This window comes from Rattus norvegicus, chromosome 11 (assembly GCF_036323735.1).
Source record: "Rattus norvegicus strain BN/NHsdMcwi chromosome 11, GRCr8, whole genome shotgun sequence".
Lineage (NCBI taxonomy): Eukaryota > Metazoa > Chordata > Mammalia > Rodentia > Muridae > Rattus > Rattus norvegicus.
This window is the reverse complement of record NC_086029.1, coordinates 98,726,296-98,754,282: the sequence shown is the minus strand read 5'-3', so window position 1 is coordinate 98,754,282 and position 27,987 is coordinate 98,726,296. Positions and strand designations below refer to the sequence as shown.

Here is a 27,987-nt window from a genome sequence, read left to right as displayed (position 1 = left end):
GCAGGTGCATGTGTGAAGTCAGAGGACAGTTGGGGTTCTACCATGTAGGTTTAGGGACTCCAACTCGGGTTAGGCTTAGCAGCAAGTGCCCGTAGAGTGCCTGCCTCCCTGTGCTGTCTGGCTGGCCCTAAAACCATGTTGAACTGAATGCCCTCTTAGTTCTCATTTCTACGTTTTTGTTATTTTACTTATTTAATGTAGTTTGCTTTCATTTATTGGCACTTCTTTTTCAGTTTTAGAAAAAGTCTATGAGCTCCTGGGAGTGTTAGGTGAGGTTCATCCTAGTGAAATGGTAAATCATTCAGAAAACCTGTTCCGGGCATTTCTGGGAGAGCTTAAGACCCAGGTATGGTACTCCCTGTGACTACATTTACACGGTCTCGTTTTCCTGTGTGTGTTGTTGTTTCCTTTTGTGATCTCTTCCTAAAAACTCCCTTCTAGATGACATCTACAGTCAGAGAACCTAAATTTCCTGTCCTAGCTGGCTGTCTAAAGGGACTGTCCTCACTTCTGTGCAACTTCACCAAGTCCATGGAAGAAGGTATTGCCAGGCTTTGCTTGATTTTTCTGTCCCAAAACAAAAATCAAACTGCATAAAGCTCCACTTAAATGAATTACATAAGTAGGAAATTGTAGAGACAGACCGTGGAATACAAGTTTCCAGGAGCTGGGGCAGGGGTGGTTTCAGAGGGTATAGCCTTTCTGTTCTATGTAATGAAAAGTTTTAGGCATTTCAAGTTGCTAAACTATTTCTTTATACACTTTTAAAATGATGGATATTATGCAGATTTTACCGCATTAAAAATAGATATGAGGATGTTTGTATAGGAGGCTGTGCACTTCCGCCACTGTGCACCCTCATTCCCACTATTCCAATTATTTTTACTTAAATGTTCTTTAACTTAAATAATAATCTCTTGCAATCTCAGTCCAGACGCTATTATATTAGTAATGCCTTTCTGAAAGTATAGTCAAACTAAATTGGTTTTTTAATCCCAAAGTTGACTTTTTAAAAATCTTTTTTATGCTAGAAAAATATGCTATTTTTATCACTATAAGGCCTCTCTGATGTCATTCTTCCTCAGGCGCCTATCATGTCTGTCTTCTAATACAGAAATCTTCTATCAGAGCAGATGGTTTTCTGCTGTATATAAGTCACTGCTAGAAGGACAAAGAAACCAGTTAGGAATAAGCCTTGTCTTCTGTATAGCTGCAATTAATAATGTGATTGAAGACAGTTAAATAGGTTGTTTTGGTGTCAGCTTGCCTGGAAGATCCATACATTATAGGTATATACATCTTCTGCATTCTTCTTTAGGATATAAAATTATGAAGGTCCATAGTAATACTTTATTCACGCTTGTAGTTTCGATCATTTACCAGGTGTCTTAGGTAGTGTTCTATTTCTGTGAGGAGACCCAGGTAGCTCTTATAGAAGAAAACATTTAATTGGGGGCTTGCTTACAGTTTTAAAGGATCAGTCTATGATTATAATGGCAGGAAGGAGCAGTAGCTGCGGGCTTCACATCCTGATCTTCAGGCAGTAAGCGGAGAAAAGAGACAGAGATAGAGACAGACTGAGAGAGACACAGAGAGACAGACAGACTGACTGGACCTGGCATGGGCTTTTGAAACGTCAAAGCCCATCCCCAGTGACACACTTATTCTAACAAGACCACACTCATTAATTCTTCCCAAACAGTCCCACTAACTGAGGACTAAACATTGAAATATACGAGAATTCTCATTCAAACCACCAAAGCAGGCATTGTATGTGGAGTAAATGCCTGAGAGCACTGGGGGAAAAGGAAGTATGTTTGGACTTGAGTGAGTCACACCTTTTAACCTCTATTAACCTTCCAGTCTTCATAGAAACTATAAGTTGTCTCTTTTGTAGATGAAAAAAGCTGAAGCCCTGAGAGACCTGACCTCACACAGTAATTATTTCAGATTTTTCTTTCCGCTGTCCCCAGAAGCTGTAACTTGGAGCTCTAGCTCAGTCAAATGATGTTGAGAAGTTTACTCTGGAATCATAATCTGTGCAGCTACTGCACATATCAGTCTGTCTTAAGAAAAGCTGTCACTTGCAAGTATCTGATAAAAAAATATAAACAACTTTACAATTTTTAACAGCCTTCTTCTGTTGTTGTTATTATATCCTCAGATCCCCAGACTTCAAAGGAAATATTTGGTTTTACATTAAAAGCAATTCGTCCTCAGGTAGTATTAATATTACTCTAAGTCTTTTACAGTTGTACTTGTGATTTTCCACGTATGATGATTTCTTTTTTTCTGCAATAGATTGAGATGAAGCGATACGCTGTGCCCTTAGGTAAGATTCGGTTTTTAATACGGTAACAGTTTACATTACTTAAGTTAGCATTGTGGGTAAGGTTTTGTTTAAGTAAGAATGAAAGCAAATACAAAAGCACCTGTGATGTTTCACATGTAATTATTTATAATGGTGCTTTAAGGTTTTATTAGTTGAAGCACATAAACTCTTACTGGGATGATGGTACGCATGTTACTTGATCTATATATATATATCAAATATATATCATAAATATATACTTATTTGGGACTGCTCAGATGGCTCAGTGAGTAGAGGAACTTGATTTCAAGAGTTATGATCTGAGTTCCATCCCCAGGACCCATGTAGTGACAGAAGAGCATTGACTCCTACAAATTGTCCTTTGGCCTTCATATTTGTGTGGCTCACACATGTAATAAGAAAATTTTAAAAAGGTACAGTTTTAATGTTAGTGCAATTAGACTCAATGGCCAAAAATGTTTTAAGTCTATACAGAAAAGAGTTTAAGATATATGTGTATATGTGTATTATGTATGTGTGTGTGTGTATAATACATATATATATAATATATACACACATTTATATGTATATATGCACATATATGTAAACACAAATAGATACATATATAAACATTTTTGTACATACATTTGTATTCATGTATAATACATGTATATATTAGAATATCATTCAGGAGATTCAAGCTACTTGTTTAGTTTGCTGTTGTTGAGACATGGCTCCATGTTCCCAAGGTAGGCTTTCACTTCACTATATAGATGAGGACATCCATTTCCCTAATGCTTCGATTTCAGGCATATGTACATACATTCAGACATATGTGCCACACGTTGATAGCTACCATACCCAGGGCCTTGTGCAGCTAAGCAAACACTCTGTGAACTAAGCTGTATTCTCAGCCCTTTGGGTCTTTGATTCTGCTTTGAGTCAATAAATCCAGATCCAATTTCAGGGCATAGGCCTAAGTCAGCGTGGAGACTGAGAATGTTACAGGTATTACAGGGCACTTTGAGATCACCAGATTATTATAGGATAGTATACTGAATATTTATATGTGTGTGTGTGTGTGTGTGTGTGTGTGTGTGTGTGTGTGTGTGTGTGTGTGTTGAGACAGTCACACTATATAGGCCTGATGGTCCTAGAACTTACTCTGTAAACTAGGCTGGCCTCACACTCACATCCTGCCTTTGCCTCCTGAGTTCTTACAGGTGCGTACCGTCACGCCTCTCTGTACTAAATTTTCTTGAGTGTGGTTTGAACTTTAACATTCTGACTTATGTTGACATATTTTAAATGGAATGGATTTTGTATTTGCAGCTGGCCTACGACTACTTACCCTACATGCATCTCAATTTACTACCTGCCTTCTGGACAACTATATTACTTTATTTGAAGTACTGTCAAAGTGGTGTAACCATACAAATGTGGAATTAAAAAAAGCTGCACATTCAGCCCTGGAGTCCTTCCTGAAACAGGTACTTCAGATTCAACTTTTACTAAAAACTTCCACAAAAGAACTAAATTCCAATCTTGTACCTGCATGTTTGAAAAAGAATTACAAGTTGATCCATTAGTTCTTGTAGCACTTATAGTAGAAAGCTTTGCTATTGCTCTGCCATGGGTGTTAGCTAGATTGGATGATCTCAGATTTAATCAATACTTGAACCAAGATCAAGGCATATTTAATGGAGGAAAGAAAAGATGTGGCATAGAGAAGGAGGAAAAGGAAGGCAGGGGCTAATTAGAGTAAGACGATAGAGACCAGAAGCCTGTCTTGGAAAGTGAGGGTTAACTGTAGTTATGCTATCATTTCCAGAGTAGAGGGATGCTCTCCCCTTGGTTCTGTCTGTTGTAGAATGAAGTTATAGAACTGAGCCTGTAGTTTTTGAAGCCCATCCTTTTTAGCTAAGGAGAATGTGCTATGATTGAGGAACTGCTTTTAAGGATGAATGAGTATTCAGAAGTTTATGTAGGAAATCTCAGCTAGGTGCTGAGGAAAGCGTGCACATACATTGGCTGTGATGGGAAATGCTAGAGAGGTATAACAAAAGTTTTGTTTGGAGCACTACTAAAAATGGATAAGTAGAGCTGGGTATGGTGGCACCAGTTCCAGGGAATCCAGTACATTATTCTGACTTGAGTGGGACAACAGGCTTACATGTAGCACATGCACATACATGCTGGCAAAACAATCAGACACATAAACAGGACAAGGTGTGGTGGTGCACGCCTTTTATCCCAGTATTCAGGAGGCAGAGGCAGGTGGATCTCTTGTGAGTTTGAAGCCAGTCTGGTTTGTAGACCAAATTCCAGGACAGCCATAACCATGTAGAGAGACAAAAAAAAAAGGATAAAGTAGTTAGTTAACTTCACAGGCTTGTTCTTTAAAACCTATATGAAATTATGAAATGTGCAGTGTTGCCTTGAAACTCAAACTTTTATGGGAGGGAAGGAAAGAGAAAGCAGTTTTGTCCTCAGGTTTTGCTAATTTCAGGAAATTAAAAAGATACACTGGCTTTCTGTCCCCTTAAATTCCAGTCTGTCTCTCCCAGCTTTTGGTTCTTCCTCTTTCTCCTCTTTTAAGATTTAGTTAATCTACTTTATTTATTTATTTGGTGTTTTGAGACAGGGTCTGTCTATGTAGTCTTGGCTGTCCTAGACTTGCTATATAGAGGAGACTCGTCCCAAACTCACAGAGATCCACTTCCTCTGCTGTAGCTATGAATTGTTAATTTGCTCTGAGCTCTAGACACTTCTTGCCACCCACCAGAGTTCTCTGATTCGAGAATGAAAAGACACACAACACACACACACACACACACACACACACACACACACACACACAAAACCTTTGTATTTCGATATGCCTTGATTAGTTCAATGGCTGGGCACTTTCAAACCTCCCAGCAGCTAAGCTAGCACACTCACTCCCCTCTGGTATTCCTGAGTTAATACTTTCTAAATCTATATATTATCTTTGCTGCCTTGTTTCCTTCTAGGTAGTCCCCCATAGGGCTGCTTTTCCTTTTCACCTACATTGGTGGATGATTTCTGCCCTGCAGCTTTTAAATCTGATCTCTCTGTTTCCGAATCATGGCAGTTCTCTTCTTTCTTTCCTCTGTGTTTCTTACCTGGGAATCCTAAAAGTCCAGCCTTTCACCCTGCCCAGTCATTGGCTGTTGGCTCTTTATTTCTTTTTTTTTTTTTTCATTAACTTGAGTATTTCTTATATACATTTCGAGTGTTATTCCCTTTCCCGGTTTCCGGGCAAACATCCCCCTCCCCCCTCCCCTTCCTTATGGGTGTTCCCCTCCCAACCCTCCCCCCCATTGCCGCCCTCCCCCCATAGACTAGTTCACTGGGGGTTCAGTCTTAGCAGGACCCAGGGCTTCCCCTTCCACTGGTGCTCTTACTAGGATATTCATTGCTACCTATGAGGTCAGAGTCCAGGGTCAGTCCATGTATAGTCTTTAGGTAGTGGCTTAGTCCCTGGAAGCTCTGATTGCTTGGCATTGTTGTACATATGGGGTCTCGAGCCCCTTCAAGCTCTTCCAGTTCTTTCTCTGATTCCTTCAATAGGGGACCTATTCTCAGTTCAGTGGTTTGCTGCTGGCATTCACCTCTGTATTTGCTGTATTCTGGCTGTGTCTCTCAGGAGAGATCTACATCCGGCTCCTGTCGGTCTGCACTTCTTTGCTTCATCCATCTTGTCTAATTGGGTGGCTGTATATGTATGGGCCACATGTGGGGCAGGCTCTGAATGGGTGTTCCTTCAGTCTCTGTTTTAATCTTTGCCTCTCCCTTCCCTGCCAAGGGTATTCTTTTTCCTCATTTAAAGAAGGAGTGAAGCATTCACATTTTGATCATCCGTCTTGAGTTTCGTTTGTTCTAGGGATCTAGGGTAATTCAAGCATTTGGGCTAATAGCCACTTATCAATGAGTGCATACCATGTATGTCTTTCTGTGATTGGGTTAGCTCACTCAGGATGATATTTTCCAGTTCCAACCATTTGCCTACGAATTTCATAAACTCGTTGTTTTTGATAGCTGAGTAATATTCCATTGTGTAGATGTACCACATTTTCTGTATCCATTCCTCTGTTGAAGGGCATCTGGGTTCTTTCCATTTTCTGGCTATTATAAATAAGGCTGCGATGAACATAGTGGAGCACGTGTCTCTTTTATATGTTGAGGCATCTTTTGGGTATATGCCCAAGAGAGGTATAGCTGGATCCTCAGGCAGTTCAATGTCCAATTTTCTGAGGAACCTCCAGACTGATTTCCAGAATGGTTTTACCAGTCTGCAATCCCACCAACAATGGAGGAGTGTTCCTCTTTCTCCACATCCTCGCCAGCATCTGCTGTCACCTGAGTTTTTGATCTTAGCCATTCTCACTGGTATGAGGTGAAATCTCAGGGTTGTTTTGATTTGCATTTCCCTTATGACTAAAGATGTTGAACATTTCTTTAGGTGTTTCTCAGCCATTCGGCATTCCTCAGCTGTGAATTCTTTGTTTAGCTCTGAACCCCATTTTTTAATAGGGTTATTTGTTTCCCTGCGGTCTAACTTCTTGAGTTCTTTGTATATTTTGGATATAAGGCCTCTATCTGTTGTAGGATTGGTAAAGATCTTTTCCCAATCTGTTGGTTGCCGTTTTGTCCTAACCACAGTGTCCTTTGCCTTACAGAAGCTTTGCAGTTTTATGAGATCCCATTTGTCGATTCTTGATCTTAGAGCATAAGCCATTGGTGTTTTGTTCAGGAAATTTTTTCCAGTGCCCATGTGTTCCAGATGCTTCCCTAGTTTTTCTTCTACTAGTTTGAGTGTGTCTGGTTTGATGTGGAGGTCCTTGATCCACTTGGACTTAAGCTTTGTACAGGGTGATCAGCATGGATCGATCTGCATTCTTCTACATGCTGACCTCCAGTTCAACCAGCACCATTTGCTGAAAATGCTATCTTTTTTCCATTGGATGGTTTTGGCTCCTTTGTCAAAAATCAAGTGACCATAGGTGTGTGGGTTCATTTCTGGGTCTTCAATTCTATTCCATTGGTCTATCTGTCCGTCTCTGTACCAATACCATGCAGTTTTTATCACTATTGCTCTGTAATACTGCTTGAGTTCAGGGATAGTGATTCCCCCTGAAGTCCTTTTATTGTTGAGGATAGCTTTAGCTATCCTGGGTTTTTTGTTATTCCAGATGAATTTGCAAATTGTTCTGTCTAACTCTTTGAAGAATTGGATTGGTATTTTGATGGGGATTGCATTGAATCTGTAGATTGCTTTTGGTAAAATGGCCATTTTTACTAAATTAATCCTGCCAATCCATGAGCATGGGAGATCTTTCCATCTTCTGAGGTCTTCTTCAATTTCTTTCCTCAGTGTCTTGAAGTTCTTATTGTACAGATCTTTTACTTGCTTGATTAAAGTCACACCGAGGTACTTTATATTTTTTGGGTCTATTATGAAGGGTGTCGTTTCCCTAATTTCTTTCTCGGCTTGTTTCTCTTTTGTATAGAGGAAGGCAACTGATTTATTTGAGTTAATTTTATACCCAGCCACTTTGCTGAAGTTGTTTATCAGCTTTAGTAGTTCTCTGGTGGAACTTTTGGGATCACTTAAATATACTATCATGTCATCTGCAAATAGTGATATTTTGACCTCTTCTTTTCCGATCTGTATCCCCTTGATCTCCTTTTGTTGTCTGATTGCTCTGGCTAGAACTTCAAGAACTATATTGAATAAGTAGGGAGAGAGTGGGCAGCCTTGTCTAGTCCCTGATTTTAGTGGGATTGCTTCAAGTTTCTCTCCATTTAGTTTAATGTTAGCAACTGGTTTGCTGTATATGGCTTTTACTATGTTTAGGTATGGGCCTTGAATTCCTATTCTTTCCAGGACTTTTATCATGAAGGGGTGTTGAATTTTGTCAAATGCTTTCTCAGCATCTAATGAAATGATCATGTGGTTCTGTTCTTTCAGTTTGTTTATATAATGGATCACGTTGATGGTTTTCCGTATATTAAACCATCCCTGCATGCCTGGGATGAAGCCTACTTGATCATGGTGGATGATTGTTTTGATGTGCTCTTGAATTCGGTTTGCCAGAATTTTATTGAGTATTTTTGCGTCGATATTCATAAGGGAAATTGGTCTGAAGTTCTCTTTCTTTGTTGTGTCTTTGTGTGGTTTAGGTATAAGAGTAATTGTGGCTTCGTAGAAGGAATTCGGTAGTGCTCCATCTGTTTCAATTTTGTGGAATAGTTTGGATAATATTGGTATGAGGTCTTCTATGAAGGTTTGATAGAATTCTGCACTAAACCCGTCTGGACCTGGGCTCTTTTTGGTTGGAAGACCTTTAATGACTGCTTCTATTTCCTTAGGAGTTATGGGGTTGTTTAACTGGTTTATCTGTTCCTGATTTAACTTCGATACCTGGTATTTGTCTAGGAAATTGTCCATTTCCTGAAGATTTTCAAATTTTGTTGAATATAGGTTTTTATAGTAAGATCTGATGAGTTTTTGAATTTCCTCTGAATCTGTAGTTATGTCTCCCTTTTCATTTCTGATTTTGTTAATTTGGACGCACTCTCTGTGTCCTCTCGTTAGTCTGGCTAAGGGTTTATCTATCTTGTTGATTTTCTCAGAGAACCAACTTTTGGTTCTGTTGATTCTTTCTATGGTCCTTTTTGTTTCTACTTGTTTGATTTCAGCTCTGAGTTTGATTATTTCCTGCCTTCTACTCCTCCTGGGTGTATTTGCTTCTTTTTGTTCTAGAGCTTTTAGGTGTGCTGTCAAGCTGCTGACATATGCTCTTTCCTGTTTCTTTCTGCAGGCACTCAGCGCTATGAGTTTTCCTCTTAGCACAGCTTTCATTGTGTCCCATAAGTTTGAGTATGTTGTATCTTCATTTTCATTAAATTCTAAAAAGTTTTTAATTTCTTTCTTTATTTCTTCCTTGACCAGGTTATCATTGAGTAGAGCATTGTTCAATTTCCACGTATATCTGGGCATTCTTCCCTTATTGTTATTGAAGACCAGTTTTAGGCCGTGGTGGTCCGATAGCAGGCATGGGATTATTTCTATCTTTCTGTACCTGTTGAGGCCCGTTTTTTGACCAATTATATGGTCAATTTTGGAGAAAGTACCATGAGGAGCTGAGAAGAAGGTATATCCTTTTGCTTTAGGATAGAATGTTCTATAAATATCCGTTAAGTCCATTTGGCTCATGACTTCTCTTAGTCTGTCGACATCACTGTTTAATTTTTGTTTCCATGATCTGTCCATTGATGAGAGTGGGGTGTTGAAATTTCCCACTATTATTGTGTGAGGTGCAATGTGTGTTTTGAGCTTTAGTAAGGTTTCTTTTACGTATGTAGGTGCCCTTGTATTTGGGGCATAGATATTTAGGATTGAGAGTTCATCTTGGTGGATTTTTTTCTTTGATGAATATGAAGTGTCCTTCCTTATCTTTTTTGATGACTTTTAGTTGGAAATTGATTTTATTTGATATTAGAATGGCTACTCCAGCTTGCTTCTTCTGACCATTTGCTTGGAAAGTTGTTTTCCAGCCTTTCACTCTGAGGTAGTGTCTGTCTTTGTCTCTGAGGTGTGTTTCCTGTAGGCAGCAGAATGCAGGGTCCTCGTTGCGTATCCAGTTTGTTAATCTATGTCTTTTTATTGGGGAGTTGAGGCCATTGATATTGAGAGATATTAAGGAATAGTGATTATTGTTTCCCTTTATATTCATATTTGGATGTGAGGTTATGTTTGTGTGCTTTCATTCTCTTTGTTTTGTTGCCAAGACGATTAGTTTCTTGCTTCTTCTAGGGTATAGCTTGCCTCCTTATGTTGGGCTTTACCATTTATTATCCTTTGTAGTGCTGGATTTGTAGAAAGATATTGTGTAAATTTGGTTTTGTCATGGAATATCTTGGTTTCTCCATCAATGTTAATTGAGAGTTTTGCTGGATACAGTAACCTGGGCTGGCATTTATGTTCTCTTAGGGTCTGTATGACATCAGTCCAGGATCTTCTGGCCTTCATAGTTTCTGGCGAGAAGTCTGGTGTGATTCTGATAGGTCTCCCTTTATATGTTACTTGACCTTTTTCCCTTACTGCTTTTAATATTCTTTCTTTATTTTGTGCGTTTGGTGTTTTGACAATTATGTGACGGGAGGTGTTTCTTTTCTGGTCCAATCTATTTGGAGTTCTGTAGGCTTCTTGTATGTGTATGGGTATCTCTTTTTTTAGGTTAGGGAAGTTTTCTTCTATGATTTTGTTGAAGATATTTACTGGTCCTTTGAGCTAGGAGTCTTCACTCTCTTCTATACCTATTATCCTTAGGTTTGATCTTCTCATTGAGTCCTGGATTTCCTGTATGTTTTGGACCAGTAGCTTTTTCTGCTTTACATTATCTTTGACAGTTGAGTCAATGATTTCTATGGAATCTTCTGCTCCTGAGATTCTCTCTTCCATCTCTTGTATTCTGTTGGTGAAGCTTGTATCTACAGCTCCTTGTCTCTTCTTTTGGTTTTCTATATCCAGGGTTGTTTCCATGTGTTCTTTCTTGATTGCTTCTATTTCCATTTTTAATTCCTTCAACTGTTTGATTGTGTTTTCCTGGAATTCTTTCAGGGATTTTTGTGTCTCCTCTCTATGGGCTTCTACTTGTTTATTTATGTTTTCCTGGAATTCTTTCAGGGATTTTTGCGATTCCTCTCTGTAGGCTTCTACTTGTTCTCTAAGGGAGTTCTTCATGTCTTTCTTGAAGTCCTCCAGCATCATGATCAAATATGATTTTGAAACTAGATCTTGCTTTTCTGGTGTGTTTGGATATTCCGTGTTTGCTTTGGTGGGAGAATTGGGCTCCGATGATGCCATGTAGTCTTGGTTTCTGTTGCTTGTGTTCCTGCGCTTGCCTCTCACCATCAGATTATCTCTAGTGTTACTTTGTTCTGCTATTTCTGACAGTGGCTAGACTGTCCTATAAGCCTGTGTGTCAGGAGTGCTGTAGACCTGTTTTCCTCTCTTTCAGTCAGTTATGGGGACAGAGTGATCTGCTTTCGGGCGTGTAGTTTTTCCTCTCTACAGGTCTTCAGCTGTTCCTGTGGGCCTGTGTCTTGAGTTCACCAGGCAGCTTTCTTGCAGCAGAAAATTTGGTCTTACCTGTGGTCCTGAGGCTCAAGTTCGCTCATGGGGTGCTGCCCACGGGCTCTCTGCAGCGGCAGCAATCAGGAAGACCTGTGCCGCCCCTTCCGGGAGCTTCAGTGCACCAGGGTTCCAGATGGTCTTTGGCTTTTTCCTCTGGCGTCCGAGACGTGTGTGCAGGGAGCAGTCTCTTTTGGTTTCCCAGGCTTGTCTGCCTCTCTGAAGGTTTAGCTCTCCCTCCCACGGGATTTGGGTGCAGAGAACTGTTTATCCGGTCTGTTTCTTTCAGGTTCTGGCGGTGTCTCAGGCAGGGGTCCTGCTCCTCCTGGGCCCTCCCCCACGGGAGCCCAGAGGCCTTATACAGTTTCCTCTTGGGCCAGGGATGTGGGCAGGGGTGAGCAGTGTTGGTGGTCTCTTCCGCTCTGCAGCCTCAGGAGTGCCCACCTGACCAGGCGGTTGGGTCTCTCTCTCACCGGGTCTGGGAGCAGAGAGCTGCTGCGGGCCGGGATCCGCGGGTGTCGGCTCTTTATTGATTAATCAAAAACCAGTAGGGGACAGGGACCCTCAGCATCTGGGCATGCAGATTCCTGTGTGATTTTTTTGGGAGCTGAATTAAGACAAAACATTAGAATTAATCCCCAACACTCTACCTCCTCAGTGCTAGGGTTAAAGGCCTGCACCACCATGCCTTACCCTGTTATGTCTTCTGCCTGGGTGTGTGTGTGTGTGTGTGTGTGTGTGTGTGTGTGTGTGTGTGTGTGTGTGTGTATGTATGCTACCTATGTGCCTTGTGCCCCACTGAGGTTAGAGTAATGTATTGGATTCCTTGGAACTGGTGTTATAGATGATTGTGAGCTACCACTGTGACCCACTAGGTGGGTGCTGGGAATCAAACCCAGCTCCTCTTCAAAAGCAACATATATTCTTAGACTTAATCTCTCTATCGCCTTCTTTCTTCCTTTTAAAAAGATTTAATTTCTTGAGCGTTTGAGATACGAGTACTGTATTTACATCATTTCTAGTTCTCTCTCTTCTTCTTCGTGTTCCTCCAACATGCCTTTCTCCTTTCCCTCGCAAGGAATGTTCTTTAGTTATGATTGTTACCTGTATATACATGTGTGTATTTGATGCCTATTCTGTGTTGTGTGCATGTGTTCAGGAGTGACCATTTGGAATTGGACAACCGAGCAGAAGTCATTGACTTCCTTCATCTAGGGTTAAAACCTTTTGAGATGTTCCCCCTGTCCATTTTAGCATATCAGCTGGTGTTGTCATTCTTCAGCTCTTATTTAGGTAACTATATTGTCACAGTGCCATGTGTACAGCTTCACTGTCTCCCAGCAGACATCCTGGTCCTCTGCCTCTTACAGTCTTTATTCCTTGTTTCTCATGACGTTCCCTGAGCCTTAGATGAAGGGGCTGTGTTATAGATGTGCAGGGAGAGAGAGACTGAGCTCTCCATGGTCAGTTGTTCTCTGCATTTTGATCAGTTGTAGCATCTATGATGGTTTCATCTGCTCTAGAAAGAAACTGCATGGATATTGTGTGGAGAGACCTACATTTACCTGTGGATGAAAGAGAAATACTTCTACTGCAGCTAGATATTACACTGGTTAACAAAAGACAGTGGTAGCTGATTAGCCATTCTTAAACCTTGTTTTACCAAGTATATTTTTCTTTTTTTCTCATTTTTTCCATATTAAAATTTCGTTTGTCTGTTTTTTTATTAGAGTTTGTTGTTTGTTTTGAGACAGGTATGTAGCCTTATGTATCCCTAGCTGGATTAAACACACTATGTAGATAGACTGAATTGGGTTCAAAGGTTCAGAGATCCATTTGTGTCCGGGATTAAATGTATATGCGATCATACCTTGTTTATGAGTGTTAAGAGTTTTCTGCATATTCTGGATTAAAACCCTTTTCTGAAAGCGTTATGAATAATTTTTCCTCTGTTGCCTGCTTTTTTTAAATTCTTTTAATGGCATCTCTCAAAGTAGAAGTTTTAAATTTTGAAGAAGGATGTCCAATTTAACAACTTTAAACTGGCTTTTCTTTCTTGTTTTTTGTTTGATTTGTTTTTTTTTTTTTTTTGTTTTGTTATGTTTTGGGGAGAAAAAAATTTAAATAAAACAAGTCTATACATTGACACTTAAGGCTTAATTAGAATAATTTTTGTTCAAGTTAAATATGTACCAAGGACAAAACAGAAGACTGTTGTATATATATAATATACAGCCTTCACTCAAAATAGTAGTCTAGTTATAAGACCTCTCAAAAGCAAAAGTCCAATTACTGAAGTAATTCAAAATTTTTTACATGAGTAAAAATAACTGTCTGAGAAGTCAAGAATATATGTAATCGCATCCATATAAACACTGGTATTAAGTCACTTTCTTATTAAATTTCAGAGCATAAGGATGGATCTTTCTCCCAACACTGACCTGGTTACTCAGAGTACCTTTGAAATGTTATCCCTAATTTAACAGACTCTGATAGTCTATGTTTGTGTGTATGGACTATCTAGTTACTACTACCTCAGAAAACTGAACTTCCCCATCCCCCCCTTTTTTTTCTCTCTTTCTGTCTGTCTGCCCTCCTGCCTGCCTGCCTGCTTCCTGCCTTTCTTTCTTTCTTTCTTTCTTTCTTTCTTTCTTTCTTTCTTTCTTTCTTTCCTTCCTTCCTTCCTTCCTTCCTTCCTTGCTTCTTTCTTTCTTTCCTTCTTTCTTTCTTTCTTTCTTTCTTTCTTTCTTTCTTTCTTTCTTTCTTACTCTGTGGTATGTCTGATACAGAAGGTGAATATAATTAAATGAGGAAACTAACCTGATAGAAAACATGGACTTATTATAATGAACTGGATAGATAAGGCTGGCCTTGAAATCAAAGATCCTCCTGCCTCTGCCTCTGCCTCTGCCTCCCAAGTGCTGGGATTGAAGGTGTGTGCCTCCATGTCTGACTCCAACTTCTCCTTTTTATGCCCTAAGATTTTCTTTCTTTTTTTTTTGTAGGAGGTTTATACTTGTTACATTTATATTTAGGTCTGTAATACATGTTGAATCATTTTGGTATGGGTTAAAGTAGGAGTTTAATTCACTCTCATTTCTTGGTTCTAGCAATACTTATTGAAAACATGCTTTTTTTGTTTTGTTTGGTTTGGTTTTTGTCCTTTTAACCTTTGTCAAAAATTACCTGACATATATTACTTTCTTTCTGGACGGTTAATTTGCTCCATGAGTCTTTCTTTTCTTTCATTTCTTGAAGCTAGGTAGTAGATGTCTGCCATCTTTTCTTTTTCCATAATTAATTTAGCGATGGGATGTAAATTTTGAATTTAAGAATTATTCTATGGGATAAAACATTTTCCAAAAACTCAGTTTTATATAAAGTTCCTGTGGAAAAACATTGCAGGTTTGTTACATATAATTTAAGTATGAGTACAAATTTAAATGCATGTGTATGTATGCATGTGCATGTATGTGTGTATAAAGAAGGCTAGGTGCTGTAGTTCTTGTTTGTCATTCCAGCCCAGGAAAGAGGATTGTTGCAGGCCAGTCAGTCTGCGCTACTCAAAACAAAACAATAGCCAGACAGTGGTGACACAGGCCTTTAATCCCAGCACTTGAGAGGCAGAGGCAGGTGAATTTCTGAGTTTGAGTCTAGCCTGGTCTACAGAGTGAGTTCTAGGGTAGCCAGAGCTGCACAGAGAAACCACCACCACCACACACACATGCAAAAGCACAAAAAAAAAAACCGAAAAACAAAACAATAAATAAAAGAAACCAACCAACAGAAAAGACTGTTCAAATCTGATATCCTACAACAAGAAAACGATTGTTTTCCATTTTGGTGACTATTTTCTTTCTCTTTTCCCTCCCCCCTGAAATTTTTACATAAAGAAGTATTATTTGTAACTTTTGTAGCTTCCAGATTTTCCACAGCATTGAAATTTCCCTAATAAGATATTGGGATTTACTTGATTAATTTTTAACAGTAGCATAATGTGTCATTATGAACCATGATGCTATAAATTGTCCTTCACTTGTGAACTAATTATTTTTACCTTTTGCTATTATAAGAAGATAATTGGATACAAGTGCATGTAAAGGACAGGACCCAATGCCACATTAGATCACATCTAAGTGATTCAATAGTTTACAGTAAGATGAAAATATTTTCAGTAACTAAGTAGATATCTAATTTATTTTTGGTTGTTTTGTTTTTGAAATAATATCTTATTCCGTTAGCGATGTGAGATTGTGTAATCCAGGCCTTGAACTCTCAGCAGTCTTACTAGGTCAGAATCCCTGTAGAGTGAGCCACTTTGGCTGGCTTAATTATTTACTCTTTGGGAAATATGTTCATGACATGCTTTGTGAAAGAAAAGTTTTTGAAGCACTATGAATGATAATTCCATATTTTCAAAATTAATGGGAGTAGGGCTAGAGAGATGGCTCAGCAATTAAGAGCACTGGCTGCTCTTCCAGAGGTCCTGAGTTCAATTCCTAGCAACGACATGGTGGCTCACAGCCATCTATAATAGGGTCTGATGCCCTCTTCTGGTGTGTCTGAGGACAGCTACAGTGTACACATATACATAAAATAAAGTAAAATCTTAAAAAACAATTAATGGGAGTAAAGAGCCAAGAAGGACATGTTCAGATATAATGCTTTGGGAATAATTGGGAAATATATTGATAAATTAGCAGTGGAAGTAGTTAATTTTTTCACTCTGCCTTTGATAGTTACCTAGATTGTTTTCTACACTTGAGTAGATTTTGTGCTAAAATTAAGAATGCTGTTTGAAACTCTCGTGTTCTTCAACATAGGTTGTTTGCTGTTTGTGTGGTAGATAGTTATGCTGGCTAGTTTTTATGTTAACTTGACACAAGCTAGGCTAATCTGGGAAGAAGGAATTGTAATTGAGAAGATGCCTCCATAATATTGGTCTGTTAGGCAAGTCTGTTCAGCATTTTGGTGATTGATAATTGATGTAGGAAACCCCAGCCCATTGTGGGCAGTGCCACCCTTGGCTGGTGATCCTGGGGTGCATAAGAGATCGAGCAAGCCAGACCAAGGAAGCACTGAGCAGCACTCTTCCATGGCTTCTGCTTTGCTTCCTGCCTCCAGGTTACTGTCCTCTTTGAGTTCTTGCCCATCCCTCAGTGATGAATTGTGACTTGCAAGTGTTAGCTTAAACAAACTCCTCCCTAAAGTGTTTTTGGTCCTGATGTTTATCACAGGAGTAGAAATCCTGATTCAGGCAACAGTGATCTCAAGTATCATTTTTTTCTCTTCCTGCACGTAGTTTTAATTATATCTCTTGTAGCTGGATCTCAAAAATAACTACAATTGGGCTGATGGCTTAATGAGTAAAGATTTGCCAGTAAGCCTGATGACCGAGTTCAATATCTTGAACCCACATGGTGGGGCTTTCATAGTTTGTCTCCCTGCCTACACACACACACACACACACACACACACACACACACACACACACACACACACACACACACACACAGACCGATAAACAACAAATGTAGCTAAGAAAAATTTAAATGTGAAGTTCCCTTTTCTGATCATCTCAGTTTTCCTGGCCTGTCTCTCTTTGTCTCTGTCTCTCTCTGTCTCTGTCTGTCTCTCTCTTCCTCCACTTCTCTTCTCCCCCTCCTCTCTCTCTTTTAAGGCAAAATGCATCACATAACAGTATATCCTTAGTTAGACTGTCTTTTCTGTACTTCTGTTACTAAGCATATTGAAGCAGAGAGTTCTGAGTAAAAGAAATCAAACTATGTTAATAGTCATATTTGTTTAAGTCTTTTATTTTGCTATTAAATGTTTCTGAGATGTAAATGTCATGCAATTGCAGATTTCATTTACTGTGGCAGAAGATGCAGAGTTGCATAAGAGTAAGCTGAAGTACTTCATGGAACAGTTCTATGGAATCATCAGAAATGCAGATTCAAACAACAAGGACTTAGCCATTGCTATTCGTGGATATGGACTATTTGCGGGAGTATGATTCATTTTTTACTGTATTTTACGGTTTTGGTTTTATTTAGCTATTTATAGGAATCTATTATTGTTTTTTTTATTAACAGTTCAATTTTCAGTGTTTACTATGTATTGGCATACATACATTATCTTAGATTCCCCATAGTACACTTATAAGTTGAGTTATTATTCTGTTATTATTATTGTACATGAAAAAAAGACCAAGATAAGTTAGCTAATATCTCAAAAACTACCCTGAAGTGATTGTAAAAAGATATAGCTCTTACCTGAGACATGTCTGTAATTCCAGTGCAGGAAACAGAGGCAGGAGAATTAAGAGTTTGTGGCCAACCTGGGCTACATGGCTCTCTAGGTCCAGGTTAAGCCATCTAAACACACCTACAACATAGTTAACCAAGAAATACAAACACGTCCAAGAAAACAAACACATATAAATTTAATTCTGAAGGTTACAAGCATCCCTTTTCCTATAAAAACTATAAAACTGTATGTATAGATAGATATAACTAAGTTATGACTAGCTATGAAACTATAGTTGTATTCACTTAAAGTTTTAGACAGGATCTCTTAGGACAGGAAGGCAACATATTTAAGAAGACTAGCTATATTCCTACCTATTATCCAAGCTTCAGGAAGCTAAATTGCTATAAGTTGAGGACAGGCTGGGTTACATACTGAATTCAAAGTTAGCCTAGGCCTTATCCACCCCACTTCACCCCCATCTCCATTTGTTTCTGTTTGCAGCTCTAACTAATCCAGGGACAAAATAAGTAGTATGTGAGAAGCCTCTTAGCCTTATATGGCCAGTGCACAGTGAAAACTGTCCTTTAAACAGCCTAGAATATAATTAACAATGCATATAAGTAACTATTTAAGATGTGAATATATACATAATTATGAAAATTATAAGATATAATAAGATAAACAAGTAAACAGTTTACACTAATAACATTGAGCAGTTTATAACCACGTTTTAATATGACATATTGAATACCTTTGTTGTGATGCTGGTAAAGATTCCAGTTTCTGTTTTGCCTTTCCAAAAGCCTTGCAAGGTTATAAATGCAAAAGATGTTGACTTCATGTACGTGGAGCTCATTCAGCGCTGTAAGCAGATGTTCCTCACTCAGACAGATGCTACTGAGGATCATGTTTACCAGATGCCAAGTTTCCTTCAGTCTATTGCAAGTGTGTTGCTTTACCTTGACACAGTAAGTGAAATGGTTACACTGAACATGCTTGTAAGTACTTAATCTCATTTCCACAATTAATCTTTGTTAATTAATAAATTATTATATAAATATATATAAATATATAAAAATAATTTTAGTTAATAAAAAACACAGAATTTCTTGGTTAAATTATGAATTGTGGAGCTCCCTAATAACAATAAAAAAATGGATAATTCACCAGAAACTTGCTTGTCGATACTAATTTAATTTTTTGAAACAGCAAAGTTTAGCAACAAGTGTCTCACAAGCACCATTATAACTGTACTTGAAATCAGCAGCATGGCTCATCGTCTGTGCGAATCTCACTAATACTTCTTTTGACAATAGGTAGTAAAAATTTCAAAGGTCAGGTGCTAGTGAAAGTTGTGTTTGCTAGTCCAACAGTCTGCTGGACCTATAAAGGTTTCTCTCAACTTCTGGTCCCATGTGAGCTCAGAGACTGAAAAAGAACACAAAAGCTTTCAGATGAGACAATAGAGGCCCCTCAGGGACTGTAACTGATCCTGCAGTCCTGGGTAGGATCAGGAACTAGGGAGGGGCTTCTTGGCTTTCAGTTTACCAGGTTTGGCATGTCTGAGCCCGAGACTTCCCCACTGCCTCGTGCAAAGTAAACTAAGCAGGAGCTGGACAGTGGGTGGGGAAGGTAAGGAGGTTTTGACAGACACTTGAAACCCTCCCCTGTTCTGGGCCTTCTCTTCTGTGGAGGGACAGAACCCTTCACAAGGAATTTTGAATGATATGGAGTACGTCCAGTGTAGGTACCCCTGTGTATTTATGTCATTGGTTTTGTTGAAGTTATTAAAAGCAGGGTTACTAAAACTGTTTCCACTCCTGATTTTTTTTTTAAACCAGGGAAGTTTTGATAACAGTTCTGGGTATATAAATACATTAAATAGTTGTACAAATCAAATATTTTCTGACAGTAAAGAATAACTAAATTTATTTTAAAACAATTCTTTGGTTTTTGTATAATTTTATCATTTATTAAAGATTAAAGGAAGTTTACATACCAATGAGATGGATCACTTGTTTACTTTTACATAAAGATTTAAATCCTGGTTTCTGTTTGCTGCTACAGGATGTACAGTATCAGAATTGATGAATGATTTTACAACCACCAAAGCGGAGTGTTTCTTGGCATAAAAGTATAGCCCAGATTGGCAAAAGTATGTTTAGGGCCACTTCAGAACTGGAAATATTGTCCTAATTCCAATCCATTATTCATTTAATGATTTTTTTTTTTTGAAATGGAACTTAAGTCAGAAAAGGCAGTTTTGTTGTTTTTCTTTTTAAACACATTCTACTTATTTTCATTTCTTAGGCATACAAGTGTTTTGCCTGCACATATGAATATGCCCCTTGTGTCTATCTGATGTCCAGGGAGGCCCCTAGAACTAGAGTGAGAGCTACCGTGTGGGCTCTGGGAAGCAAATACTCTCTGTAAGGGCAGTAGGTGCTTAAAGCTGCCTGCAGCCTGGACAGTAGCTTTGAAATTCAACCATTCTAATACAATATAATTCAAAGATACAGTAACTTAATACTTATATGCTGAGGAATGATAGAAAAATACCAATCTTTTTGTTATTAGTCATTGTTTTTCTATAAGAGAAAAAAACAAAAAGACTAATTCATAATGTAATGCAGTTTTGGATTAGAATTGAAGTGTTTCAGGCAATATATATTGGCACTACATGACATGATGTGTGTGTTCAGAAGCTAGGGTGTGGTCAGGTCATGTAACACAACAGGCAAGCACTTGTAGAAATCGCTCGGATTCTTCATTTCTTATTTGTCAATTATTTTGTGTATGGGTGTTTTGCCTGAATGGGTGTCTGAACACCACATGCATGCCTGGCCTTTGAAAGGCCAGAAGAAGATACTATATCACTTGGACCTGGAGTTACAAAGAGTTGTGGGCTGCCGTTTAGGTGCTAGGAGTGGATCTTACCCTGAGAGAGCTCCTAAACTCTCCAGCCCCATACCTCATGTTCTTTACATGTTTGATTTTTTAAATTAATTTGTCATCTGGGTATTTGGAAATGTTTTACTATTCTGATATATCTTATGAGCCCCATAGTTGATTGAATGATCCTGTTTAGATCACAACACACAATTTAAGAGTCTGGAGCATAAAAAATGGGTGTTACCTTTTACATCTTTCTGAAAGATTCAGATAACCACTTAGAAGTATGCTGTAAATACCAGCACTTAGTTTTATTCTGGCAGCTACAGTAGTTAGGTTAACACATCAGAATTTATATTTACTTGTGACTACTTCAATTATAATAAATTAGATTATATACATACATGTCCTATTCCTTGTATTTATATTTATATATTAAAATATTTTCATATTTTTATAATATATATTATAACATTATCATAAAATAATTAAAATATTATATCTATTCCCAGTTCTAATTTTGACTTTTTCTCCATTTCTGGTAGGTTCCAGAGGTATATACTCCAGTACTGGAACATCTCATGGTGGTACAGATAGACAGCTTCCCTCAGTATAGTCCCAAAATGCAGTTGGTGTGTTGTAAAGCACTAGTAAAAGTTTTCCTATCCTTAACAGAGAAGGGACCAGTTCACTGGAATTGCATTAGTGCTGTGGGTAAGCTTACCCTTTATTTTGATTCTTTTGTGGTAAATACTAAACATTTAATATGCTATTTGATATATTTAAAGAAAATCTGGTTCCCTGATTCTTTGTGCATATACTACTTTTTAGAACTTTTCATTTTGATGAAACAATTTTTTTCTTTGAAATTAGACTTTGGGGTCAATTGTACCTATTACTTCTTTACATAGAATCTTTCTTTTATTTTCTTTTTGACAATTTCAACATATCTGTTTTAAATGTACCCATGTCTTCGTTACTGTTCTGTAGGTATGCAGAGAAATATGACCAAGGCTATTATAAAAGAAAGCCTAAAAAATTAACTGGGACTTAGAGTTACAGGGAACTTACGTGGTCATCATGACAGGGAGTATGGCAGCAGATAGGCAGGCCACGGTGCTGCAGCAGTAGCTGAGAACTTACATCCAATTCACAAGTTTAGAGAGAGAGACAAGAGGCAAGCGTTTTTGAAATCTCCAAGTTCATTCCCTGTGACACCTGGTCTTCCACAAAGCCACACCTCCTAATCCTTCCCAACAGTTTCATGAACCCAGGGAACAAGCATTCAAACATATAAATGAGCCTGAGGGTGCCATTCTCATTCAAAGTACTAAAATCCCCAACTCCTTCCTCCCACTCCTTGTATGAACCCTCAATTTCTTCCTCCCACCAACCCCTCCATGTTCTCTTTTGTTGTTAATAACCCACTGAGTCCTATCTCTGCTGCCTGTTGACTTAATTTTGTGCAGATAAGCTACAGTGTGTTTGTAGATATAGTGTGTGTGTCATGTCTAGAAGACAGCATTTCATAGCATTCCTCCTCATCCGCTGGCCCTTAACATTCACCTCACCCTTCTTCCAAGATAGTCCATGAGTCTTGGGGTGTTGGTGGGGATATAGGTATCCCATTTAAGGCTGATTAATGATAATTAATAATCTATAATTATCAGCATCCTGACTGCATTACCTGGTGCCCACTGCAGAGAGAGACTTCTAAGCTAAAACATTTAGACAAATGGGAGTACATTCAGAGTGCTATGGCCCTAGACAAGCATAAATAGTTAGAAGGCAGTTTTATGACGTCTTTAGCAAGGTAACTATACTAGATCCTTCCACAGGAGATTAGGACCCCTGAGCTATGGACTTTTTTTTTTAACCAGAAAGGCTTTTTGGCTTCTGAATCTATTTTATTTTATTTTATTTTATTTTGGACAGGGTCTCACTATGTAGCCTAGGTTGACTTTGAGCACCACAGTTGTCCAGAATCTACTTTCCAAATGCTGAGATTATAGATGTGTGTCACCACACCAGCTTTAGTTTCTGACTCTCAATAGTTCAAAATTTAAAACTTAATTTCACGTAGAAATTAAGAGGCAAAATAATGATTGTTTTTATTGAGTGATTGTGCTTCTTAATGATTCCTTTATAATCATTTGCTTTCTTCATTTTTAGTGCATCAAGGTTTAATTCGAATATGTTCTAAACCAGTGGTTCTTCAAAAGGTAAATTCTGATTCTAAAGTTTCAAACACTGCTCTTATCACTGGATGTTAGAAAGAGTGTTTCAGCAGTAAATGTATAAAAAAAGCCTTTTTTAGTTTTAGCCACCAACACCCCTTTTCTTGAGACAAGTTCTTATACATTGCATGCTAGCTTTGAACTTGATATAGCCAAAGGTCACTTGGAACTTCAGTATTGCTGCCTGTACTTTATAAATGCTAGAATTACGGGTGTATATCAGTGTGCCACGTTTATGTAGTACTGGGGACTGAACCAGGCCTTTATGCATACCAGCCAAGCAATCGGCCAGCCAAGTCCAGCTCACCCAGGCCTTACATTTTGAAGTTTCATATATAAGTACCAGCTTCTGTTAGATAAATATACTTCTAAGGAATAAAATGATGTTACATATACTTTAAGTGTATATTTGTGTGTGTATATGTGTGTGTTTGTGTGTGCACATGCTATGGTGAGCTTGTGGCAGTTGGAAGGCAATGTTTAAGATTTAGTTCTCTTCTTCCACCATGTGGGTTCTAGGAATCAAACTCAAGGCATCAGGCTTGGTAGCAAGTGCCTTACCTGCTGAGGCGTCTTGCTGTCCCTGATACCAACATCTTTACAAAGACCCTTTACAATTTAGGAGAAGATATAAATGTCTGTACATTTAGTTAGAGGGACTCCCAGTCCATGAGTGGAATGAAAGTTTGGGTCACATGAGAAGAGGGATGATTTTAGTGGGTTTCGTAGATAGATGAGCTAAAAATTCTCATTGGCTACAGTCACTGTCTTGCCTTTCCAGTTTTCTTTTATTATGTTGTCTTACTTTCTTTAGTTTATTGCAGAATCTCTATTAGTTGCTATTTTAGTATAGAAAATTCTGTAGGTCATTATGTTCTGATATCAGCCGTCCCATGTGCCTACCAATCAATAATGGGATGTTGTCTTCTCTAGGATGTTGAGTCAAGGTCTGAAAACCGTTGGGCCTCGGAGGAAGTCAGAATGGGCAGGTGGAAAGTACCCACATACAAAGACTACGTGGATCTTTTTCAGAATCTTTTAGGCTGTGACCAGATGGCGGTAAAGTTTTAAATACATATATTTTTATTACCCTTTCATATTTGGGGCGCTTACCACATATTCATGAGGCAGTCAGAGGACAACTTCCAATAACCAGTTCTGTCCTTTCACCAAGTGGTTCCCAGAGGTTAATCTCGACTTTTAAGGCATGAGAACAAATGCCTTTATTTACTTAGCCATCCTCTGACCTCTTTGTTTTTTTATTTTTTTGAAACAGGGTCTCATGTAGCTCAAGATAGCCTGGAAGTTGTATGTAACTAAGAATCAACTTGAACTCCTGATACTCTTGTTTCCAACTCCAATCAAATTCTATAATTTGAAAGCTATAAAAGTACTCCGCTTCTCATCTTTATTAAGATGCTCTATCAGCTAAACAAATACAAACTAAAAACCAAGCAGACAAGACACCGTGTCTCAGAAAAACTAAGCAGAACACTTCCATAGTATAGATGTCTTAGTCAGGGTACCTGTTTCCATGATAAAACACCATGATAAAACACCATGATAAAAACAACTTGGGGAGAAAAGCATTTGTTTTGTTCTGTGTTTCCATAGCATAGTCCATCCTTGATGAAGTCAGGACATGGACCTGGAGACAGAAAATGAGGCAGAGACCATTAAGGCTGCTTACTCCTTGTGGCTTGCTTTTTTTTTTTTTTCATCCAGGACCACTTGTCCAAGTGTGGTATTGACTACAGTTATCTGGGCCCTCTCACTGTATCAATTATCAATCAAGAAATATCCCAAAGACTTGGCTACAGGCCAATCCTCTGAAAGCATTTTCTCACTTAAGCTTCCTACTTCTAGCTTATGTCAGGTTGAATTAAAAACTAGTAAGAACAGGTATAAGATTTTAGAATTTTGTTGTACTTTTAATCTTTTTTTTCTTTCTCAAGACTTCAAATTTTGTGAAGTCTTGGCTGTCCTGGAACTTGTTTTGTAGAACATACGTAGAGCTCACAGATCTGCTTGCCTCTGTGTGCCAAGTACTGGGATTAAAGGCATGTGCCACCACTGCCTTGCTAAAAGTTCTTTCTTAAAGCATACTTAAAATAGTGTAAGTCAAAGCAGTTAAAAATAAAAGCGTAATAAGTAAAATGGGGGCTGATGATGTCATTCAGTGGTAGCGCATCTGGGTAACATGCAAGCAGAATCCTGGATTTTTTCTTCAGCATTGCATAAATAAGTTCACTTTTAATACTCCTCCTCCACAAAGTGAAGATCCTTCTCTCTATCTCCTCACTTAGTCTGTCCTTCCTTCACTTTGCCTATTTCTCTCTCAGACTATCTCTTCTTCTCTGTGCTCCCCTACCCACTATCTCCTGCTTGACTTTGCTAAATACATTCTTTCACTATGCTACATCCACATCTGTCTATTTGCTGGGTAGACTAATCTAGTTTGTTTAATAATTCTGAGGGGTCAACGTGTATTTATTAATTATATCACTTGTATTAAAATAATACCCCTTGCCTAATAGGTTTATTTTAATATATATCTCAACAAAACAATAAACTAGGATAAGAAAATTTTCACAATAGGTGATTTCTGTCCCATCAAAAATCATATATTGTTATGCTTTTGGTGCTTTGGTCTTTTTGTTTGCTTCCTTGTTCTGGTTGGCTTTAAATAGTATATCAAGTGGATGGGTGTACTAGTGACAACGGCTTGAATGGTTGCTGGTGTCTCCAAGGTGGAAGCTAACCTGGGCTATATGAGATCCTGTCAGAAGAAGACTGTATCAGGGTTTAGTCCTCAGTAACTGAAATGTAGGAAGGAAGGAGAGTTAGAGAGGAAACACTAAGTATGCTAATGTGTGTTTATACATAGATACGTAAACAAATTGACCTAAATGCTTTGACAAAGTTGACCTGTATCCTCTCATTCACATCCATGTATACAGTATTAAATCATACTACGTGATTAAAATGTCACAATAATTTGAAAAGATGTGTTAAGTTTTGAAGCTTTAAACCTTCAGGCAAATTAGTCATAGTATGTATATATTATTTCCATCCATCCTCAGTAAACGTGTACCTGTGAAAGTATACATTATAATGCTTATAAAATTTTTAGTCTAAGATTTTTGAATTCTTTACATTTTTCTTTATTTACAGGATTTTATCTTAGGAGATGAAACATTTCTTTTTGTAAATTCCTCCCTTAAAAGTCTGAATCATTTACTCTATGATGAATTTATAAGATCAGTTTTGAAGATTGTGGAAAAGTTGGATCTTACACTGGAAAAACAGACTACTGGAGAGCAGGAGGTTAGCGAAACCTAACTTTGCATCATTCTAATACCAACTCTTAGCCCGCTCTGGGAAGAAAGGGAAATAGGTTGTTTGTGATGATTATGTGCCTTGGGTGCTTTTTTTGTTGAATGTAATCCAATATATAGAATGTTATCAAAAGAGTATTCAAAAAGTGATTTTATATGGTTAGTGTGTTAAAATAATGCTTTTTAGTCAGGTGTAGTGCTATTTGTGATAACAACTTTGTAAAGCTGAGGGAGGAAGATGAAGAGTCCAAGGCGAGCCTGCCTTACAAAATAAAACCGTGCCCCAGCAAACCTGTATATGGATAGCATCCATGTTAGGTAGCTCACAACCACCTGTAACTCCACCTCCAGGGGACCCAGCTTGGCCTCTACAGGCACACATGGGCCTGCTGAGGCACCCCCTGTCCCCAGAGCCCCATAGAACTTACCCCCCGCCCCCCATCTTTTATAAATACAACAAAGACCATTTACCTGAGGTGGACTGGACATGGTGCCTTACATGTATTCTGGCACTGTAGAGATTGGGTTTGGAGGATTGCCATGAATACAAACCCATCCTGAGCTACATAGTGATTTCTATATCAGTATGTGCCTGCTTCAAAGCATACATAAACATATGTATGCAAACACAAACCTTCCCTAAAGATGCTTTCTGGAACCATATTATCAGCAAGCCCACCTACAATTTAGAACATGTCTAGCATTTTTAGTTTTAGTCACTTCTCTTTCTCTGATGTTGTCACCTGCCACCTCGGTGACAGCTGCTCTCTCAGACCTTTGCCAGTTCTCACTCTGTGATTTTTGTTTTGTTTGAAATACAGTCCACTATATAGCCTAGGGTGAGCATTTAACTCACAATCCTGCATTGGACTCTAAAGTACCAGGATTGTACGATGCACTACCACACTATGTTTCTACATTTCCTTTGTTTAACTTTAGAATTTGAGTACAAAAAGTATATCTGATAACAGATTTGAGAATACGACCTTAAAAATATGGTTTTTTATATGAGCTGGGCCTGGTCTTATATGTCTATAATTCTAGATCTTAAAGATACAGAGTTCAAGGCCAGCCTGGACTACATAGCAAATTTGAGGCTCATATGGCTACAGAGTCAGACCTTGTCTCAAAAAATACATAAATAAATAGAATAAAATCATGTATTTTCCAAAAATAAGTATCTTTCGTTTGTGTTATTATTTTGAATTATTTTTCTATGTAGCAATTAGAAACTGATGCGTCATTTTTGATGGTTTCTTCTTTTTGAAGTGTGTCTCTGTCCAGTTGTCATTATTTTAAAAAATACAGCACTTCCTTATATTGGCTTCTGACACTTGGGAGGCAGAAGCAGAACGATTGCCATGAGTTCAGCATGTAGCCTATTCTACAGAGAATAACCTTGTCTCAAGAGCATTTCAAAATGAAAAGATAATGCCCTCCCCACCTTACCCTTTGTATTTGTCCCATTCTTTTTTTTATAAGTCCTTTGGCTTTCTGCTTCTATTCCCATTATTCTTAAAATTCTTAAGAACTTCATTACGTCTTTGTGTTATTTCCTCATAAAGCACTTCTTTATGCCCGTTTCATTGGACAGTTTTTTGTTGAATAAATGCTGTAGTAAATGGAACAGATCTTGATCTCGGACAATTTTCAGGACGAACGCACTGCTGATGTCTGGGTGATCCCAACTTCAGATCCAGCCGCTAACTTGCACCCTATAAAACCAAATGATTTTTCAGCATTCATTAACCTGGTGGAGTTTTGCAGGTATTTTGTAGAGTTTTATTTATTAAA

The 27,987-nt window shown here is 38.3% G+C and overlaps 1 protein-coding gene across 4 annotated transcripts in view; it reads left to right on the top strand.

Moving 5' to 3' along the window:
* The window catches only part of Prkdc (protein kinase, DNA-activated, catalytic subunit), a 217,548-nt gene that overhangs the window by 8,217 nt on the left and 181,344 nt on the right, over positions 1–27,987 (top strand). For 3 of the 4 annotated variants that reach the window (NM_001108327.2, XM_039088537.2, XM_008768933.4), the window contains exons 6-17: positions 234–346; positions 442–541; positions 2,165–2,220; positions 2,302–2,332; positions 3,644–3,801; positions 17,338–17,484; positions 18,530–18,694; positions 21,164–21,332; positions 22,791–22,840; positions 23,789–23,914; positions 26,030–26,182; positions 27,848–27,960. In NM_001108327.2, the coding sequence (NP_001101797.2) occupies positions 234–346; positions 442–541; positions 2,165–2,220; positions 2,302–2,332; positions 3,644–3,801; positions 17,338–17,484; positions 18,530–18,694; positions 21,164–21,332; positions 22,791–22,840; positions 23,789–23,914; positions 26,030–26,182; positions 27,848–27,960 (1,381 nt within the window). Of the gene's footprint in view, positions 1–233; positions 347–441; positions 542–2,164; positions 2,221–2,301; positions 2,333–3,643; positions 3,802–17,337; positions 17,485–18,529; positions 18,695–21,163; positions 21,333–22,790; positions 22,841–23,788; positions 23,915–26,029; positions 26,183–27,787; positions 27,961–27,987 lie in introns of those variants that run through there. The other variant, XM_017598214.3, reaches the window with a different exon arrangement.